The sequence below is a fragment of the Glossina fuscipes genome, unplaced genomic scaffold, assembly GCF_014805625.2.
Source record: "Glossina fuscipes isolate IAEA_lab_2018 unplaced genomic scaffold, Yale_Gfus_2 61535, whole genome shotgun sequence".
Taxonomy (NCBI): domain Eukaryota; kingdom Metazoa; phylum Arthropoda; class Insecta; order Diptera; family Glossinidae; genus Glossina; species Glossina fuscipes.
This window is the reverse complement of record NW_024003747.1, coordinates 443,250-464,406: the sequence shown is the minus strand read 5'-3', so window position 1 is coordinate 464,406 and position 21,157 is coordinate 443,250. Positions and strand designations below refer to the sequence as shown.

The 21,157-nt window shown below is 35.6% G+C and overlaps 1 protein-coding gene across 7 annotated transcripts in view; it reads left to right on the top strand.

Moving 5' to 3' along the window:
- The window catches only part of LOC119643697 (epsin-2), a 67,456-nt gene that overhangs the window by 35,994 nt on the left and 10,305 nt on the right, over window positions 1-21,157 (top strand). For 3 of the 7 annotated variants that reach the window (XM_038043105.1, XM_038043108.1, XM_038043106.1), the window contains 6 exons: window positions 10,858-10,946; window positions 11,013-11,671; window positions 11,730-12,381; window positions 12,439-12,544; window positions 12,603-12,859; window positions 12,919-13,017. In XM_038043105.1, coding sequence (XP_037899033.1) covers window positions 10,878-10,946; window positions 11,013-11,671; window positions 11,730-12,381; window positions 12,439-12,544; window positions 12,603-12,859; window positions 12,919-13,017 — 1,842 coding nt within the window. In that variant the 5' untranslated portion in view covers window positions 10,858-10,877. Of the gene's footprint in view, window positions 1-8,500; window positions 8,634-8,676; window positions 9,108-10,857; window positions 10,947-11,012; window positions 11,672-11,729; window positions 12,382-12,438; window positions 12,545-12,602; window positions 12,860-12,918; window positions 13,018-21,157 lie in introns of those variants that run through there. The other 4 variants (XM_038043107.1, XM_038043103.1, XM_038043102.1 and 1 more) reach the window with 4 other exon arrangements.

Sequence of the window (21,157 nt, the reverse complement as noted above, 5' to 3'; positions counted from 1 at the left end):
GAGCCATCAGGAAAAGTTCTGAAAACATGGCAAGTAAATTGTAAGCCATGGAATGGAGAAATATAAGATTTAATAGGAAAAGCTAAGTAGTAACAATTTGTTTAAACAATTTAGGTAATGTTTGTTTTTATTTATAACAAGAAAGTAATCATAATCAATTAATGAAATTCATCCGGTGATGGCCTCATCGACAATTCTCTGTTTGCAAATTTCAAGTGGTTCTTCCACGAAAAAAATTTGGATCAACTGATCAGATCATTGCGAAAACCGAAGCGAATTTTGCTTTCTACTTTCCATAAGAAACTATTGACTTTTTTCCTCTTGACAGAGTACTCTCTTACATTGATGCATTCCATTCTCACAATTTATCTAATCTTACTTCATTTATTTAGTGTCCTGTATCAATTTGTTTTCTTTGTTTACAGGCTAACGTATTGCTAACAAATTTAATGTCGTGCCAAAGGGATGTGTACCAATTTCTGGCATTAAATCGGTTTCACTTTGATTTACTTTTTATTTTCTTTCCCTCAAGAACAAAATAAAATAAGCCCTCCTTTTCAAATTGTGCCAATTGATTTTTTTTAATTAATATAAGATTTAGATAATGCCAGAGCCCTCTTCGTGTCAACTATGCAGAGATGGCAAGCATAGCGATGCCATTCAATCTAATCAGTCTACATCTCCAACAAATATTAACAAAAACAAAAAAAAAAAAATTCTCCTCTTCTCCCAGTTGTTCAAGTGTATCCGCTGGTCGCCGTGCTAGACAAGCCGCACAAGCATGTGCACTCCCTCTATTTTCTTGATTTTGATGTGACTTCTCACTATATCAAATGTTTACAAAGCATACACAAAGCCATATACAATTCTGTGTTTGTCATTATATACACATATGTGAACAAAAAAAGCAAGATTTTAGCAAGTCTCCAGAAAACGTTCAACCTAACTTCAATCCTTAGATATTGCACCTTGTAGACTTCAAGACTTAACGTCAGCGCCATTCTGATATTGTAGCATATCGGTTAATAATTTCCCATATACGTTACCTGTAAAAAAATATCCATACTATTTTTGGAAAGTGCCAATCCTCAAGCGACGCCTGTCATGTTATTTGCGTTTCTTGTTATTAAAAACATGAAAAAATCCAAATTTCATGTGCTAATTAAAAATTGCTTTTTTTCGGATGTTGGTACCACGATTGCCTTCACTATCAGTGCATTTGCCTTATACACACCTAACGGATTTTAATTTAAGTTAGCTATAAATTGCCTCTTTTTCGCATGTATGCATATATATGCATTCTACCGAAAATCGTACATATGTATCAATTTTTAGCAGTCGCTACTCTTTCGTTTTTCAAACACTAAAAGTCATTTCAGAAAAATTCGCACACAAGTATGAAAACTTGGTATTTTTGTTAAAATAAATTCAACCAAATTTTCCGTAAAAAAACTGTCTTGACTTGCGCAAATTATCTGCGCAACAGCAACATAATAAAAGAAATGTCTGCATTTGATTGCAAAATTGACAGTAGCTGATAAAAACATTCAGCTGTTTTCCCAAAAACTCCAGTTTGCTTATGCATACACTTCTTAAAACTAATTTCGGTTATGCATTTATACAAAATTTGCAAACAATATATAAATGCGGTCTCAAAAGTGAATTGCGAATCAGGTTTACGGTTTCAAAATATTTAAACAAAATTCAAGAAAATTTTTGATAATAAACATTTCTTGCACATACACATAAACGCAGATTCCCCCACCTTAATTCTTGGTTTAAGTCATAATAAGTACACCTAACGCAAAACCAGTCTATAGCGGGCAAGATAAAAAATAAAAATACGACGTCACACAAAAAAAAACTCACAGCGATTTTGAACAAATTAACTGCCTGAAACACAGTGGACATCTTTGGGCAGCTAACAAAAAACGATGAAGCAAAGAATCTGATACATGTCGACTTCCTAGAGCCCTAAAGAAAAGCTTTCGCGAAGCGCAATTACTCTGAAATATCACTTCGTGGTACTGTGAATTAAAAGGCTCATCTCTCAATTCGGTGTCGTTAGAAAGCTCATTGAACGTCAATTGTTTATCAATTTGCGTTGGAAGAAAATACGTTTACAATGGCCATCGACAACGACCATGAGTTAGCAACATTAGAAAACTGTAATATTTTCTAATGCTAGCTTAAAGGATGGTGGTTCCGATACTATTTCGATACCTATTGAAACTAATCATGCTAAGGTAACTGACTTATTGAAAACACGATTTGTTAGAGAACTTCTTAACTTTGAGGCACACATTAAGCAGATTTTTAGATTGAAAGGTTTCGAGAAGGATAGTGCTGAAAGCTTGCGTTAGTTGAGTGAGAAAAAAAGCAAATTGCGGATGAACACTCGCTGCACTTGATTACGTCAAAAGTTGATGCACGCGAAGTGAATCGTGAGTGAAATGGGAGGAGTCTTTGTATATGGACAAGTTTCGGTCATGGTCTTTCATGGAATCGGTTATAGATAACAGGGGACGCATGCAAGAAAATATGGAAAGTTAAAGATAAAATGATAAATATCTAGTCAGCAGAACGGCTTCTTCACGTGATCGAACATGTTCTTGCACATTTTGTGCAATCATCGCCAACGATAGACTTTCTGGTTTCGTCTTCAGCGAACATAGCAAAGGTGTACAATCTGGTTATGGCCTCGAGTGCTCCATCCTCCTCTTCAAAAAAGTAATAACGTTTCCTTTACCTTAAACTTAGCTGATAATATTAATACGCCGAGCAGCCCTCCTCAGGTCAGCTATGCTAATGCGGCAAGGGTATCTACTCTTATTGGTGCTATTCGGTCTAAATCCCGAAAAATGATTATTGGAAGCTATAAATCCTCCTCTCTCCCTAGCTATTTTGTCAAGTCATCAAGTTACAGAATTTGCACAAGGAAATATGGTCACTCCCTCTTTTTTTTCGTCAACTCAAAATTCTCTAATCGTGATGTCCAATGTTCTTCTGATACCTCTGAGGTGAACATAAAAAGCCAGCTTTCCGCAAAAGCCCCATCCGTCGATTTAAACCGTATCAGCATTTTCAAATTAGCTCCATCTCAACCAAGACCTATCTCGTCTTTTAAGGTGTTAGTTCCGACTGAAGACTTGGAAATTTTGTTATGAAAACCGTTATGTCCTCTCGGATCTTTAACAGGGAAACTTATTTCGCGTGATGGACTCCGAAATAGTAATTTGGTAGCTCTTCCACCCACGAAAATCTTAGTGTTTCCTGAGATCCAGTGGCTATTATTTGCGAATATGGTAGGGGTTTTAACGAAAAAATTCGTTCTAATTACCCACATTCAGAGAGTTCGGAATTTTTCTGTTTCACTTTTATTGAAAACAGGTTAAAACTTAACCTGCATTCGTCAAAACTTTTTCACAATTCCTTCCAGGTTTTCAGAATAGATCGATTACATAGATCCTGTGGTGCTGTTTTAATAGCCATATTAACTGCGCTTCCGTCCTAATCATTTGGATTTCCTACTTCGCCCGACGTTGAATTTATTATCATTCGTGCAAAAATTGGTAGTAACCAATTATATGTAACTTGTACTACACCAAACGCGAATATTCCCACTTACAAGAAATATGCTGCCCTTGTTTGTGACGTGAACGGAACGTTAAAACCTACTGATAAACTTATAGTGTTCGAAGTTGTAATCTAAGTCACTTAGCGTTACGGTAATAATTCAATCTGTACGGTGCTCACTTCAACATTTGGTAGAGGTATTGTCCTATTCCAGTGAATCATTTGATCGAAATCTACTTCAATACAACCGAAGTCCCAATTCTAATGGCAGAGTGCGAAATCTTTGCTCAGCCAATTTCCCAGAGATAGTTACAAATCGTGGTCCACCTCTTTGGTTACATGGATATCCGTATCATTCAGCAAAATTGCATGTTCTTCCATTACAGGCAGGATGGCCCACTGAATTACTCTGTCACACATGTCAAATCTCACTTGCTCAAATATGCAGTGTGTTATTAATAAATCAAATATTTTACTACTTAAATCTTATCTTTCACACATTATGCTCGATATATCTGCTGGGAATATGAGAAACATAATATGACCGTTTTATAATATTGTAAATTTGGCCTCGAGTTTGTTTGCTGATTACTTCTGACGAAGTTTTTCAACCATTGACTTCGATTTAACTGATAATTACCCGTAGTAAATCACAAATTCGATTTCGAACTTGATTATTTCAGAAAACGATGTATTACAAGGTTTAAGGTCATTAAAATATAGTTGTTCGCTTTGCCCTAACTGTGTTTCGTCATGTATACTCAAATCATACTCTGACGATCTATTTAGTGTTATCTTAAACGTTTTTAATCAATCTTTGAAATCAGGGGTTTTTTCTTCGTGTTGGAAGAGTAGCTCCCTTATTCTCCTTCACAAAGGTGGAACCAGACATCTCGTCGAGAACTGTAGAGGTATTGCTAAGTTGAGAATCTTAGCTAAATTATTTGACCGAATTGCTACTCAGAAATTAGCGTCCGTTATGAAATCTCATACTTCGTCATTTTCAAGTTTTCCAGTTTTCTCTAGTGTCTCTCGAACGAATGTCGTTTACATTGATTTTAATAAAACGTTTGACTTAGTTGACTACAAACTATTGATCTTCAAATTCTAGACCCTTTGGTTTCCCTTTATATTTATCGCTATGGATACCTCTTAACTTCATCATCTCTAATAAATTTCTCGTGAAGTTAGATCCTCTTCAAAGCCTTAGGGCCTCTTTTATTCATTCTATACATCAATGATCTCCCTTCAGTGATTAAATGCAGACACATTTTAATATACGCCGACGGTGTTCAACTTTATTAAATCTAAAATGCAAGAAACTTTTTTTTCTCAAGGAGGCATACTTACAATCACTAGAGAGTATTTCATCGATTCACAATAATTGGAAAACTTAAATTCGTTCATGAAGAGGTTGTAGGTCGTGTAGGTGTTCTGTACAATTAAAGATTACACTTCAATCTGGACACTGAGCTCCCTTTAAATAAACATAGGTTAGCGCTAATGTTTTATTAAATGATGGTCCAAAGGCCTCAATGATCCTTACACGCTAAGGCTATGCACGTGCTTAGTTAGATCCATACTTGAGTTAACCTCTGTTGCGTGATCTCTTTGATTGAATCCGTTCAAAAGCAATTCCTGCTCTTTGACCTTAGGGATTTGGGTTGGGACCCGCTTGTCTTTTTATTGCCTTCTTATGAAAATGGACTGTTTTTGTAAACTTTACAGTTATTTGAAAAACGTAGATTTATGCTTGGTGTTGCCTTCGTAGTTAAGTTAATAACTGGTACAATGCATTGGATAACTCTAGTCGGTGAGAAACTTTAATATACCGGATTATCTACTCTCCGAGATATCTACTACTTAATCTCCATATACGATTCTTTAAATTCTATTAAATTAACGCTACTTAATACACGCGATTTTCTTATGCTGTATTTGAATTCATCTTGCGATCTTAAGATGATTCGAAAAACTGAGTAAAGTCGTTTAATGTTATCGGTTCCCAAGCCTTTGAATGTTTGCAACGACCTAGGGATTCCACCAATCACATCTTCACCAAAAGTCAACATCGGTTACCTACCACATCACTGAGCGCATAAACAAAGTAACACAACAACAAAATTGAGAGTTGTTTTCGATAGTTCAACTAAAACCTCATCATGGTTTTCACTAGATGACATACCTTTTCCGATCTCCAATTGAATCTATTAGGTGATATTGAAAATTCTCCGCGGTTTTTTCCGTGAGATAGCGCTGATTCCTATACATTTTTTGTGAAGATAGTTTTCTAATTCTTTGCTCCTGTAAAAAATTGTATTGATTTGAAATTTCAGAAAAAATACGCTACGTGTGCCCAGGGGTGGTTTAGTCGATTCCGTTCCGGAAGTTTAGATGTCAACGATGCACCTTACAGTCATTAAAAAGTCGATGAAATTTTGCAACTGGTGAAGCATGACCAACACACAAGCTATCAGGAAATAGCGGAGACATTAAACATCAACTACATGAGATTTTTGCATCGCCTGAAAAGAGCAGGCTACAAGAAAAAGCTCGAAGCCGCGGAAAAAACCGCGGGGACTTTTCAATAAGACCCTTTATTTAATGCACCTTTACGTTTTCGTTTCTTAAAGGTAGCTTTGAGCGGTGATATTTGCAAGATGTATCAGTGTGTATAGATTTCTCTTGCAGATGATTATGAGAAACGCCTTCCTTTTGGTTTCTAAAATTGTAATAGGAAATTGTTACTTTGATGAATTTTTTATAACAGTTCCAGTGATCAAGCAATTAAAATACGATAAAAAGTTACTTCTTTATTACAGATATATCGTTTCATAATTCGACAATGGTGACCGATTGTGAACAATTTCTCAAATTTTATGATTGAACTAATGTAACTAAGAGTTTGTGTCTCGTTTAGGTTCCTAGAACCGATAATTCCAGTTTTTGTTTTCGGTTTAACATAATAATCATAAGGGCCAAATATTCATGCAGACATTGTGGAAAAACAATCTACAGTGAGATGAAAGCTTACTTCAATCATGACATTGGGGGTGATTGCAAATTTTTCTGTCGGATAGAAAGTTTCATTTTCCAATTTTATTAGCCACGTTACCACTCATTCTTCGAATAAGTGCAAGCACCACAATTGATTTGGAAAGAAGCAGCGTATTATTGGAGATGTTTTTAAATTCATAATTTTGGAATTTGCTGTAAAGTAGGAGACAAATGTTGGCCGTTTTACGTCACTTGATCTGAAAATGGATAGGAATTTATTGATTCGCAACATGTACCAAATTCTTTTCGCAGAATAGAAAGCCTTAAGAGCAAGCGAAGCCATCGCATCTATAAACAACCTGCATTAACTAACAACGTTCATCGATCCAACAAATCTAATTCGTCTTGGTCAGAAACCTGAAAGCTGAACTCTGCACTTTATACTCAACACCCAATTATTCCCCAATAATTATCAAACGTTCGTTTTTTTACTAAAGCGTCAGTCATGATTTCTCATCAAAGGTTTTGCCATGCACTACTTTGTCTCTGCAGCTGGGTAGCAGGGCTAGGACAAGAAACATCTATACAAGCACCAGAAATATGAAGTGATCGTGCTTTCAAGAGAGGAGGATGTTAATAGCACGTTTTTTTATGCATATTTGCACTTGCATTTGTTTATGCGCGACGTAGAGTGTGACAAGATAAACCTTCACGCAAGATTACGTAGAAAAAACCCCAAAAAAGGCTGCAGAAAAGTCAAGACAGGACTGATACAACTTTCGTCGAACTTTTGAAGAATTTTGGAGGAGTGGTCTAAACAGACTTAGATCGCCCCGTTACCTACAGTTGTATTCTATGTTTAGGTAAAACTGTAAACCTAAATCAGAAAAGCAGCACGCTTTTCGGGCAAACCTTACTTTCAAACTTCTCAAATATGTTCAAAAATTATCTTTACCTCAAGAAATTTTCTCCTTGAACCGTTATATTTTTCCCTAAGTGGTCCGAAAGGTATGCTCGTATGAGATGAGTTCCTGATGAGAAGTTCTGTGTAATGGGTCTCAAAATGTAATTTTCCTAATTCCCTAATCCCTAGCAAGTTTTCAGGATTTATGTAAACCCCATTTCCAAAAAAAAAAAATAATAATTCGTTAGAGTAATTTTGGCGAGATGACCATTGAATGGATAAGGGGTCGAGACAGATTCGAAAAGAGCCAGTGCTTCTGTCAAAAAATTAAAAATTGTGAAATTGGTTATGAAATTATACATTTTTATTGATATTTTTGTTGTTTTTTGCAAGCCGAAAAGTGAAAAGTGTTGAATTTAGTCTTTGACATATGCGGCAAAAGCAAAGGGACTATAGGATAAAATCATCGAGAAAAGTTGTGAAGAAGGTTTGAACATAGCAGCATATTTCGTTTATGGTCCTTGGATAGCAGATTAATGGTAAAAATTAATTAAAAATGTATTATGACAAGACCTGTCTTCTTCAAACACCTTTTTCTCGAAACTAAGGCTTGCAACATAACTGAAGCAATTTCCATTTTTTCATTCAAATTTTTTACAATAACTTCAGAAAGATGCATGTAGGGAATTTTCGATAAGTTTATTAAAATGATATCTATTAACAAACTGCTGTTTTCGTTTGGTCGAAAATTGATAAAAATTCAAATCGTTCATGCGTTCACCAATCAAACAAAAATTATTTGAAATCCCACAGCCACTTTACTAATAATGTGACTTTTACTAAAAAGTGATTTTTTTTTTAATTTAAATTTTCACTTAGTCACTTATGGGTCGCTAAGCAGCTTAACTTAAACGCTCTTTTTAAATAAAATATATGCTTAATAATTTCGTTGAACCTTGTTATTTTCTTACTCCTGCTCTCTTACGACTTACTTTCTGGAATGTACGAAATTTCAAATGCAAGATTGGTTTCGGCTGCGTATAATTTCGACAATAGCTGTACACTTTCATGCTTTGTGTGTTTGCATTGAAACTATGACAACAATTTGCTACTGCCCGTCGGTCAGTCCTAAATTTATCTGCTTCATTCCATACAGGTAAATTAAAAATTGATAAAGTGTAGAATCTACTTGTTTAGCAATATTCCAAGCTTTTTTCCAAATGTCAATTATTATAAGACTACAAAAAATCGCATCGTATTAATAATTGCGTTCATGTGTGTTACTAAACAGCGGTAGCAAGAAAAAAGGATTTTAATTTTTTAATCTATTGATGCCATTGCAGTATTTTTTGTTTCTCTTCGTACTGCAACTCGTCGATGAATATTCCCTGTAAATGAACAAGAAGAGAACATCCTTTTACGCCGAATACATTAACTTAATCTCCTCAAAAAGTTGCACAATATCAAAAGGGTAAAGTTTACTAATGTTTACTCCTGCCAGCTTAGCTGACACTACAAAATTAAAATGATTGTCGAATTAAAGAAATATACGTTCAACTTAAACGCCGGATGTCCGTTTGCTGGTCGTCACCTGTGATAGGTCATCACCATTTACATGCGTACGCTAATTGTAAGGTTTTAGAAAACAAAAAGGAAATTAAGAATTTTTAAAAACTCATATTAAAAAGCACACATAAAAAAGCATTCAAGTACAACCATCAGAATCTCAAAATTTTACGTCAAACTCACGCCTATGTACTGAAAAATTAACCATTACAGAACTGTTCCGGGTAGATGATGTTTTAGCCAAAAATGTTCATAGCAACGTCCAAGATGATCACATTTTGTTTTTATGTTTTGAAAGCAAGTTTTAAAGCAATTGTAAATAAATTGAGTTACCGCCATCATTCATTACAACGAAAATATTTATAAACTCATTTTGTTAAAAGTTTCACCACATCCAGAAGGTAGCTTGAAAGATTCCTTAAAGTATATTTATTCATGATCAGCAACAAATTCTGAATGGGGTTAATCCGTTCCGTTCTTTTGTTTCTCTGTTCGTCTGTGTGGTAACCACTTTCTTCATCAAAAGTGAAGCTATTCTCTTCAAATTTGCCAGAAATCTTGTAAATACTTGCACGCACTTTTTTATCGGGAATCTCAATCTCTGTTTTCACATCCAGCGAAATTATCGTTATTTATAGATTACAATATATACACAGAATAAAAGTTTTTATGCATATTCTGTGGATAACCTTACATTCTCTAAAAAAACAAAAAATTGAAAAACCAACACACGCCCAACTGATAATGATAAAGGATATCGAAATTTCTTCTTTTTTCAAGATAAACGTAATGCAAATGAAAGCTTCGGTTACGGCCGAATAATTTCTTTATTTCTTTTTTAATCGAGTATGCGTGATTTTCAAGTAGTTCAACGATTTTTGAAGAAACCTTTGGAATGCGCTTAAATTTCTGCAAAGACCTTGTCATTTGATCCATATCTTTTTGCCTGAAGCACCCTTTTGAGATTTGCGAACACACAATAATAGCCGGTACTCACGGTCGTTAAGCCAATTCGAAGTTCAAATCATACAACTTTGTCATTGTAGCCGTTGAAGTGGTTCAATGGTTGTTTATTAGGGTACCAACTTTCTCTTGCACCTTCAATTTTCGATTGGCGAGAATAATTTTGAAGATTATTTTAATGATTCTTGATATAACCATCGGATCAACTGTGTTGAATTATTGGTGTCCGCGTGACCTCATTTCAAATCAGCCCACCACCGACAAATTTTTGTTTTCGACGGAGAAGAGTTGACTCAGCAATTTTCCAAAAAACGCTGAACGATTTTTTCCATGAGAAAGCAGTCAAACGTGAAATTCGGGCTTCCCTATTGTTTAAGAATAAATAAATGAAAAGCGCAATCATTAAATCCTCTGTAAGTCGTAAATAAATGACCTAAATTCCATAAACAGGAATCATTTGAGTCTTGCCACATTTACGTGCATGACCTACGTATTATCAGTTTAAGTACTGTTCTCATGGCTTCATCTGCATATTTTGGCGATACGAACAATCATTAAAAACGACGCCATTTCACCCATGCTTCCAGAGTTTGCTGATTATTTAGTATGCAAAACCGCAGTAATAAAATAAATTTTATTTTTACTTTAGCTGCACCCATGAATTAAATCTAGTTAATTAGTTAAATATGAAAACTCTTCTCATCTATCATTTTCTTAACTAATACGATTACAATACATAATAAAACCAATTTTCAGTTAAAAAGGCAAAGTGAGCAGACTACATTCTATTACAATTTCATTAGGACATTTGCTTCATATATCTCTTCATTAATTTTTTTCAATTCTTTAAGCGCGAAAACACAAGAACGATATGCAAGTTAATGTAGCAGGATTACGCCGCAATATAAAAAACTTGGCTCACAATTATTCTGATGCTCAGGTAATTATATGGCATGACCTATCATTTTTAATTCTCTTGTCATACATAATTCGTATTTGAAATCAGGTCAAAGTACGCGAAGCGACTTCTAATGATCCATGGGGTCCATCAGCCACCATAATGGCAGAAATCGCTGATCTGACCTACAACGTTGTGGCTTTTTCCGAAATTATGCAAATGATATGGAAACGTTTGAATGATCATGGCAAAAACTGGCGCCATGTTTATAAAGCTTTGATTCTCTTGGAATACTTGATAAAGACCGGGACTGAAAAGGTGGCAGTGCAATGCAAGGAGAATATATTTGCAATACAAACTCTCCGCGAATTCGTACACTTTGAGGAGGGGAAGGATCAGGGAACTCACGTACGTGAGAAAGCTAAACAACTGGTTATTTTGCTAAAGGATGACGAGCGTCTAAAAAATGAACGTATTAAAGCACTGAAAGCTAAAGAACGTTTCGCTCAACATCCCAGTGGCTTTGGAAGCGATGGCTACATAGACGGTCCCACGCACAGAGATATGCCACCCGGCTGGCAAGATGAGCCTAATAAATCAGTATCAGATCTTGAACTAGTGCGGCCACAAACTGCTGGTGAAGAAGAGCTACAGCTCCAACTAGCTATGGCTATGTCTCGCGAAGAAGCTGAACAAGAAGAAGCTAAACGTCGCAGTGATGATGTGCGTTTGCAGTTGGCTTTAAGCCAAAGTGAACAGGATTTCAAGTAAGGACTCAGTTTGCAGGTGTAAAGCATTTGCACTTGTTTTTTTCCTTTCTTTTAGGCAGCAGAAGCAACAAAAAGAAGAACCGCAAAGTCATTTGTTAGACTTGTTGGATATTTCTTTGGGCGCAACGAGTCTTTCGAACTCATCTCTTGGGCCGACCGGAAGTAACGTAACGAATATTGATCTTTGGCCAACAGGAATTGCAAGTCAACTCTCCGATCCCTGGACCAGCACCGTCTCACCTCCTATTGACCCATGGTTACCATCCGGATCGTCACGTAACATATCTGTAACTAACACTGAGATAGGTGCATTAGATGGAATAGCAGTGACCATAGCAGCTACCAATGGGGTTTCTCATACTTGGGGTATACGTACACAATCACCGTCTGTTACTTCAGGCTCTTCAGCGGAAGGCTGGTTGCAATCCAATGGGCTTGACGACAATACTCAACAACCCATCCCTGCTGCGGACAATTCAGATCCGTGGTTAGCAAAATGTACTGCTCGATCTCCAATAGCCGTAACTGTAAACCAAAGTGTCTTAATGGATCCTTGGTTAACGTCAGGGACTACAAAAGCAACAGCGAGCCCTGCTGCCACAATAAAAAGTTTATCTTTAGATGATCCTTGGACACCCAAACCTGCATTAGCTAGTTCTCTAGCTCTTGCAGATTCTTGGGGGCATAATGATAATACTCCAATTAAGGTACAATTAAATGAAAACCAATTTAAGCTTTTTAAAATAATTATGCTCCCTTTGCAGAAACCATCACCTGACTTGGACGAATTCGACATTATAACAAATCGTAATAAGACTGCAAATTTATTATCAGTTGAAAAACCTACTAATAACGCGACTAATAATAATGGTGAGGGAACGGGATTTTTGTAATTGAAACTAAATTTACAAACGCTTATAAAATATAGTCCCTCTAATAGATAAATTGGACTTTTTGCCGTCCGCAAATGTCCCATCAATAAGTACATCTGGACTAGAAGCAAATACAAGGAAACCTCTAAAAACTCCTCAGGCATTTTTGGGTGAGAATTCAGCTTTAGTCAATTTAGATAATCTAATTAAACCTGCTGCGCCGCAACCGGCTGGAAATACATCAGCCTACAATCCATTCAGTGATACTATTATTCCATCAAAATCAAACCTTTTCCAACAACAACAACCTTCCGTAAGTAAAAAAAAATTTTAGACACTGTGCACAAATTCATGATAGCTTGTTGGTTGTAGGGACCATCCATAAATCAACTAAAACAACAACCTTTTGCTGTAAACATGAGCCAAGATCCGTGGGCACCTATCGTTAATTCAAATTTAGAAACAACACAGGTGAATAATTTCTAGATATAATTTCAGAAGTCTGAAATGATTCTTGAAAGGTATTTTTTTCATACATTATCCATGAAACTAATTATATAGTAATTCTTATTCATGGTTCTATCGATTCTCGGAAATTTGCTTAATTTAATTGTGGGTTTTTCACTAATATCTTATTTCTATTTTTATTCTGACCATAAACATCCTCTCTTATTATCTCTTAACCTATTCCTGTTCACATTTATTAAATTTTTTCTTTTAATTACTGATCATGTAACATCATTTTTTCTTTATTATGATTACATTCACTATTATCATAAATATGCATGATATCGCTACATATTACCTTACATATATGCACTGTTACCATTATTCACTTATTGGCCGTAACAAGCTATCAGCGGTTCACCAAACGCCAAACGTTTTACATTTACACAGCACCGCAGAGGGTACTCAAGAGCTAAGAAAGTCAAGACTAAATCAATTCGAATTAATCCAAATTTTGAAAATTTCACTTCCCCGAATATTATTGACACTACCGTCGTTTATATCACCAATGACATCAACAATTATCGAATTATTCAAGATTCACTAAAATTACTAGGGCTAGTAACGTTTTAAAAACTGGTTACAATGCAGATGTTTCACTTCACACTATTCCCATTTTCTGTATTCTCCAGTGAATATTACTGACAATAACAGCAAAGTGGAGAATTCTGATCTGTGTCAATTTGATATATTAAGCTCTTTTTCGGTTACCATCAAATCAACGTCCTCTTCGTCTGCTCTATTACCTAAACTTTTTTTATCGCCACAAAACGTTACTGATTGCAATAAATAATCGATAGGCCGTTCCAAAATATCCTTATCAAAAGCAGCACTAAAGCAACGAACACTAACAACAGCGGCAACAATGTCCGTTGTAAGCAATTGCAATGTCTTTTCGATATAACAGGAATCACTATAAGACGTTTGAATACCGATACAATGTTAATTATTTATACAAATCAATTTAGCTGCGATTCGATCTAAATGGTACTGTGCGGTACAGTAATGTAAATTTGAAGTTCAAGCTTACTGCTGTGTTTATTTAAATTATTCTGTTCTCGTTTTGTCTTTAAGATTAATTTGCTGGTAGTTATGTTTTAGTTCAGCTACGTATAATCGAAATGAATGAACGATCAATTTTTTTTTAAATTACGTACCGTAATACCAACTTGAAAAATAAAAACTCTAATTTAATTTGCCAAAAACGAGTTTCACAAATTTGATGTTGCATACAAATCATTATCGTAATTTTAAAAGTTTAAAAAAACGGTTACATCTGAATCGATATTTACTTTAAGAAAAATGTACATATCATATGTACATAAAATAATACTAGTATTAATAATAGTATTTCAGCAGTGAATTTTTGCAGATATTATCCAAATTTTTTATTGAGTAGGAATTCGTTATGGTTCTATTTTTGTAGGGCTTAAAGCTGCTTGGTTAAGTCTTTAAGAGCATATTAATGAAATTGTTAAAAATTGACGATAATGCGTCTTCAATATAAAAAAAAAAAAAATAAATATTCTCTATAATAGATGTGCAGCTTTCTTTGAGACGTCTTGTAATAAATGGGTTTAACGGTGTATGACAATGCAGATATACGGAACACACAATAAATTTGAGCATTTTTCAACACGACCTAATGCTGTTTCTTTCTTATGAAGAAAGCAAAAATCAGGTCGCCTTAAGAGATAAATAGATTTTTCGAGATGGGATCCGTACGCTACCCGGAAGATGGGAGAAAGTGGCCAGTGATGGATCACATTTTAAAGAGTAAATGTATCGCCAATTTTTACAGTAAATCGAAAAAAAACGCCGAGAGTAAAGCTGTACATCTAATCATGAGAGCAATTAAACATGAAAAGCTTACTTAGCGGACTTTTTCTAAAAGCGGCACATTTTTTTCTCCAACACTGGAATCACTGATGTTAACATATGACTACACTAGTTAGAACTTTGTAAACGGATTTTTGAATCGGCTTAGAAGATTTTCTTAAAAACCGCGCTTGCTCAATTAACAAGAATTTGCAAATTTAAAATTTGAAGGGAAACTAAAGATTTTTCGAATTTTAGTTAATAAATTACTACTGTTGGAAATATTCGCAAAAGAGTTTGCATGCACGGTTGGCGTGAATATTTTCCCATGTACGCCTTAGTTTGTATTTTGATACGTATTTATGAATATTTTCCGTCAAACACCTTCTCTAGAGAAACAAAGATACATGCCAGGTTTTCTCTTCCTAGTGAAGTTAATAAATAGTTTTATTGACGTGTCGGCTTTACTAAGCATGATAAACTTCAACGGTTCCAAACGTGCTTCCAAAAGTTTCCTTACCATAAAATTTAATCAATTTAAACATATATAACCCATTTAGAATAACTATTCAGCAAAATACCTTCGTATCACCTTACCGCTGAATACCTTCTATTACCGCACTTGCCGTCGAAGCACATCTTCGATAGAATCTACGGTGGAAACCAAATTGCAGGTCAGATCGACGTCTCGGCTGGTTTATAGGCACCGGTAGCCGTTCTAAAATTTTTCCTGCCGTATTCAAGAGGCAGATCGAACGGTTCATCGATTCATTTCAGGATTTACTTGGTTTAGATATCAAAATTAGTTGTGGACGTTTCCATACCCTTGGTAATAAAGTTTAGCGAGCACTTCCATTTGGTAGTCAGTTGATTAAATAGCACAATTCAGAGTGTCGTCTGGTTCTGGCACTTTATTTAGTTTCTGATTATCGATATAATTTCTTTTTTTGATGTCAAGCTTATACCTGTAAGTGAAGTCTCCTTTCCAGTGTTATCGAGCGATGGTCTACGGAATAGCGTTTCCTCAACAAATCTTACAACTGTAGGGCTTGTAGGTGCTGAGGAATGTTTTAATCTGGTGCTAACTATTTTGTCGGCTAAACTCTACCCTAACTCTTCTATTTAATTGATGAGCCTATTGAAGTTGCTATGCTTGCTTGTGATTGTTTATTTCAGCTCTCGTCACTTGTTCTCGTATTGTAGTTGCCGAGTCAACTACTCCGCGCTATTTCTCGATCTTTAACAAAACGTACCTGCTGGTTTACAGGCCGATCGTAACATAGCTGAATCTTCATTCCGCCAATAAAAGGGCTTACAAAATGGTAGTTTGGTTGGCCTCCTTATCGATTCTTTGGATTACGGGTGTCGTCAACTCTTTTACTGACCCCGCACGAAAAATATGTGCTACGATTGCTTTAAAGATATTTTTAGCGAAGTTCTTGGCCTCCTATCATCGTCCGCCAAACGTCTACGTTCATACGGTGACGTTGCAGAACAAAGAAACAATATTTCTTGAAAAGCCAAAACAGTTTGATTTATAACTCAGGAGATTGTGAGGAACTCTGTTAAGCGCTTTTAAAACATCAGTATAAATCATATCGGTTCGATCATGCTCCGAGTCGGTTTGATATAGGTACAACTTAACTCTAAAAGGTTAGTAAACCCGGATTTTCCCTTCAAAAACGAATGGCGAAGTAATCGGGCTTATTGCCGATATAATTTTTTTGACATTAGAGTTTCTAATAAGTTAAGTAGTACACTTAAATTTGCAATGCGCCAATAATAAACAAAAGAGTTTCTGGGACCATTTTTAGAAAAAGGCATGATAAAGCTATTTCTCCAAATTTGTGGAACAACAATTATTTGCAATATGTGGTATATATTAAAATAATAATTTATTAAATAATTGTGAAATATACATAGTTTGGGGAAAAAGAAATCCATTATTTTTATATGAACTTCAGGACTTTATTTAACATGCTTCGGATTGTCCGATTTGGGTCAAATATGCACCGTTTTGTTGTATGATTTGTTGCCATTTTAAAGGTAACTTCAAAATGCCTCTCTCATAGAAGTCCTGGTCTCTATTTGCAAAAAACTCTAGTAGTCGATTTTCACAATCCTCCCTAGATTCCAATTTTTTATCATTAAAGAAATTTTGCAATGCAAGAAAAAGATGATAATCGCTTGGTGCCAAGTCCGGACTGTATGGCGGATGCATTAAAACGTCCCAACCAAGCTCCCGAAGTTTCTGGCGAGTCACTGTAGATGTGTGTGGCCTAGCGTTGTCCTGGTGGAACACGACAACTCTCCTGTTGGCCAATTCTGGCCGTTTCTGGTCAATCGCTATCATCAAACGGCCCAGTTGTTGACAGTAGAGATCAGAATCTAGCGTTTGGCCATATGGAAGCAACTCATAATAAATAATCCGCTTCCAGTCCCACCAAATGCATAGCAAAACCTTCCTGGCCGTTTGAGGTGCTTCACCGCTCTTTGACCGCGATCGTTTTCGCACAGGGTTATCGTATGTGATCCATTTCTCATCTCCAGTCACCATCCGTTTAAGAAATGGGTCTTTCTCATTTCCTTTGGCCAAGGCTACGCAGATGGAAATTCGATCCATCATGTTTTTTTCTGTTAATTGGTGTGGCACCCAAACATCGAGCTTCTTTTTGAATCCAGCTTTGTGTAAATGGTTTAAAACTGTTTTATGGTTGATTTTTAGCTCCTGGGCGATGTTACGACTGCTAACATGCCGGTCAACTTCGATCATTTCTCCGATTTTATCGACATTTTCGACGACCGGCCTACCTGTGCGAGGTGCATCTTTAACATCAAAAATTCCTGAACGGAATCTACGAAACCAAAATTGCACATAATTGGCTGTTACAGTATCGGAACCAAAAACACCGTTCACAATTTTAGCCGCCTGGCTTGCATTTTCGCCTTTGTCAAAGAAAAACTGTAAAATGTACCGAATTTTCTCTTTGTTCACTTCCATTTTTAACACGCTGTAACTCACAACTGAATGCACCAAACAAAAAACAGCAAAAGAATTTTTTTTACTGCGAAATGTACAGTATGTAAATGTACAGTATCGGAAATTGTTTGATCGATACTTTACGAGAAATCTATCAGTGCAGCCATCTACCGAAAAAATAATGGATTTCTTTTTCCCCAAACTAATATTTTGTAAGGCAAGTTATCAATTATCATGGACAAAGCAGAATAGGGTTTTTGAGAGTAATCAACAAAAGAACATCTCTTTCGTGTTCGAAGATTCAATATTTTTGTATTGCATAACTTTTTCCGTTTATAGTTTCTTTCTTTTCTTCTTGTATAATCAAGAAAGTCTTGCTTTTAAGGAATGGAACTCACATCTTACTTCCTAGCACTTGATAGTAGAAATCATTTATTAGGCATAATTTGAAGGTAAATAAATTCAACATCCGTCGACAGGAGAACACACTCTTTGATGCTGTCAGAGAATTATTAACTGCTATCAATAATTTTCCGGCTTTGTTTACACTGTTCTTTCCCAATACTTAGAAAGGATTTCCATGTCATTAATACTCGGATTTAACCACCCTTCCTTAATATAATAATTGCAAGGTAAACAATACCTGACGTTTCTTAAACCGTGGACATTTTGTAAAAGGAGAATTAATGTGTCAAACAAAATCGGGCTTACACGCAACCACTTTTTCCCAACCACTTGATTAATGTTCTTTCAGGAATTTCACACTTAATATTTCAGAATACAACTCGGTAGGTAGTGACATTTTCAACGAAGCTTTATTCCTTCGTTGAGTAACGTTGATTTTAAAATGGTTATTTTTGTTACGCCATCCTCGGGTATCTCAGCGCTCATACGTTTACTCAATATATCAACAGTGGTGCTGACAGTAAAACGTAACAGAAGTACTACCTTCTTTACTGAAATGACCACTGGATCATTCACAGATTGCATGTCACAAATTCCGTCAGGAACTTCGGTACTACTGCGTCAGAACTAGCACCCTTTTGCTAAATAGGAGCTTTTGGAACATGTTCAGACTTTTTGCAAATTTTTAACAAGTTATCTTCAATATCTGAAAAATGGCCAGCTTCAGTAACAATAGTATTTAAAATCTTTTGACCCAAATAGTCACGATTTTCATTACTTTTTATAAGTTCTCTGCTCGACGAGGCAGACGAGACAGGCGAATTCAAATCTAGCAGCTGGGAGGATAACTGCAAACACAAAGCCCGTTATGCTATAGTTCTCATCAACAGTATTTTTTTTGGTTGAAGAAATAAAAATAAAAGGTATTGCCATCAAAGAACTCTTGATACTTTGACAGGTTTTGGGACAAAATGTTTACATCGTTAGAAAGTTCCACAACCCTGCGCTAGGTTCGTTTCAATAACTTATAAAAATCGAAATCACTCGGCCTACATTTTGGACGTTTCCAAAGAAGATCTTTCGACTTATTAATAGTACAGTGAAATTGACTACCCACGCAACCTATGTTTCACCCGGTAAGTACGCGGAGGCTACCACCGCTGTGAGATTTGGAACGGGGGATGGCATCACACATCAAACCGCCACTATATACCCCAGTATAAGTTGTGAAAGCGGAAAGAAGATTATATTTAGTTTAGGAGCATGGCGGCTTCTCCTTTTAGCTAACTTTCCAAGCACTTTCTGCCTGGAGATCAGCTTTCCAGTAAACTAAGTTCACTTATTTCTGCGTCCTGGCTAGTGTACCGGAGGAGGGATGCGGACAGTTCGATCTCTAGCTGGTCTTCTCTGACGTTCTCCTTGTCAATCTAGTTGTTTGGAAGGTAGCTCTTTTCTCTACCTTTTTCTCAATATTTCTGAATATTGTCAGGTTTTTTAGCATTGAATTCGTTACTTGTCCTTTCTTTCTATCTTTCTGAATCTGTTTGTGGTCGGTGTGTGTCTCACTTGTTGCTGTTATTAGTTTCATAGTATGTATGGATATATATTTATATGTGCGTAATGTGTGTAATTTTCCCCTACGGATTTTGAAATTGCGCCGCGCGTCTTTGAGTCTATAATAACCGGGTTTTGGGCATTCTCCCTTTTTTTAACGCAAAAACTATTTGCTAACAGTTTTTTTCTTTATAAATTCGGTACGAAATCGCACATTGATACGCTACGAATTCAATTCGACTTGCGCGGCGTTCTTGCGTACTAAATTTTTTATACATCGCTTTAGAACTGCGATTTCATTCAAAAGTATTCTATCTTTGCCTGAACATTTAATTTACTCAACGAAAGAGGATGTCACAATGCGTAAGCCAATCGCAAGATATTTACTTACGGCATCTACTCTTAATTAAACTTGTTTTGTTGTGTCAGTTAAACGCGACGAATTTTGAAACGAGTTCTTAGGTGGCTCTGACAAATATTTCACGCAGCTGTCGTCAACGAATCGTAAATTGTTAATACAAATAATACCCACAGTTTCGATTTGTTGGGAGTGGCTTCTTAGCCACTTTTAAAGCTTTTAAGCTTTAAGCTTTTAAGCTTTTAAGCTTCTAACTCTATTTAAAAATGTACATGCCTAATTTAAACTTTTTATCTCAATTATTGGCAAAAATGGATATAGGCCATCCGCATTTTGAATAATAAAAAATGTAGAAGACAAAGAAATTTGTTTAAAAAAAGTAAGAAAATATAATAGGATTTGGATTTGACAGTGTGAAAATACAAGTCTTAGAATATATAAAATTTTTTTCACTTTTTTTAAAAACCATGTGATGACGTGCAGCACTCTAAAAATAACGTTTCTTTCTTGACTTTTCTGATCGTATCTCTCCAGTTCGCAATTTTTCACTTACTAGAAAATTTCAAAAACTAGAATTTCTACAAATATTACTCAATATGCAGCGAATACATGCGAAGGCAATATAAGTTGAATATATTTTTAAACACTAGAGTCGCCGCGTGGGTTTTTGACCCTTGAAGTTAACAAAAATGTTTATAAAGCATGTAGAGTTTCAATATTTTTTGATGATTATTATTTGTACGAAAAATTTTTAAATACCCATAATCAGTTATTATCTACGAGTTTTTCTCACGAAAAAGAACATGTGAAGCTGAAATTTCGCATGCCTTGTTCGATTAAGAATGTAAAGCTAAAAAATGGGTGTGATCGGTTAATGTGTACTTTCGCAATAAGAAAGCAACCGAAACAAGCTCCAAAAAACGCCGATATTTTTCACATTTTTGTCTATACCTTTCGCTATCGATTAATCGATTCATATGGCCATCATT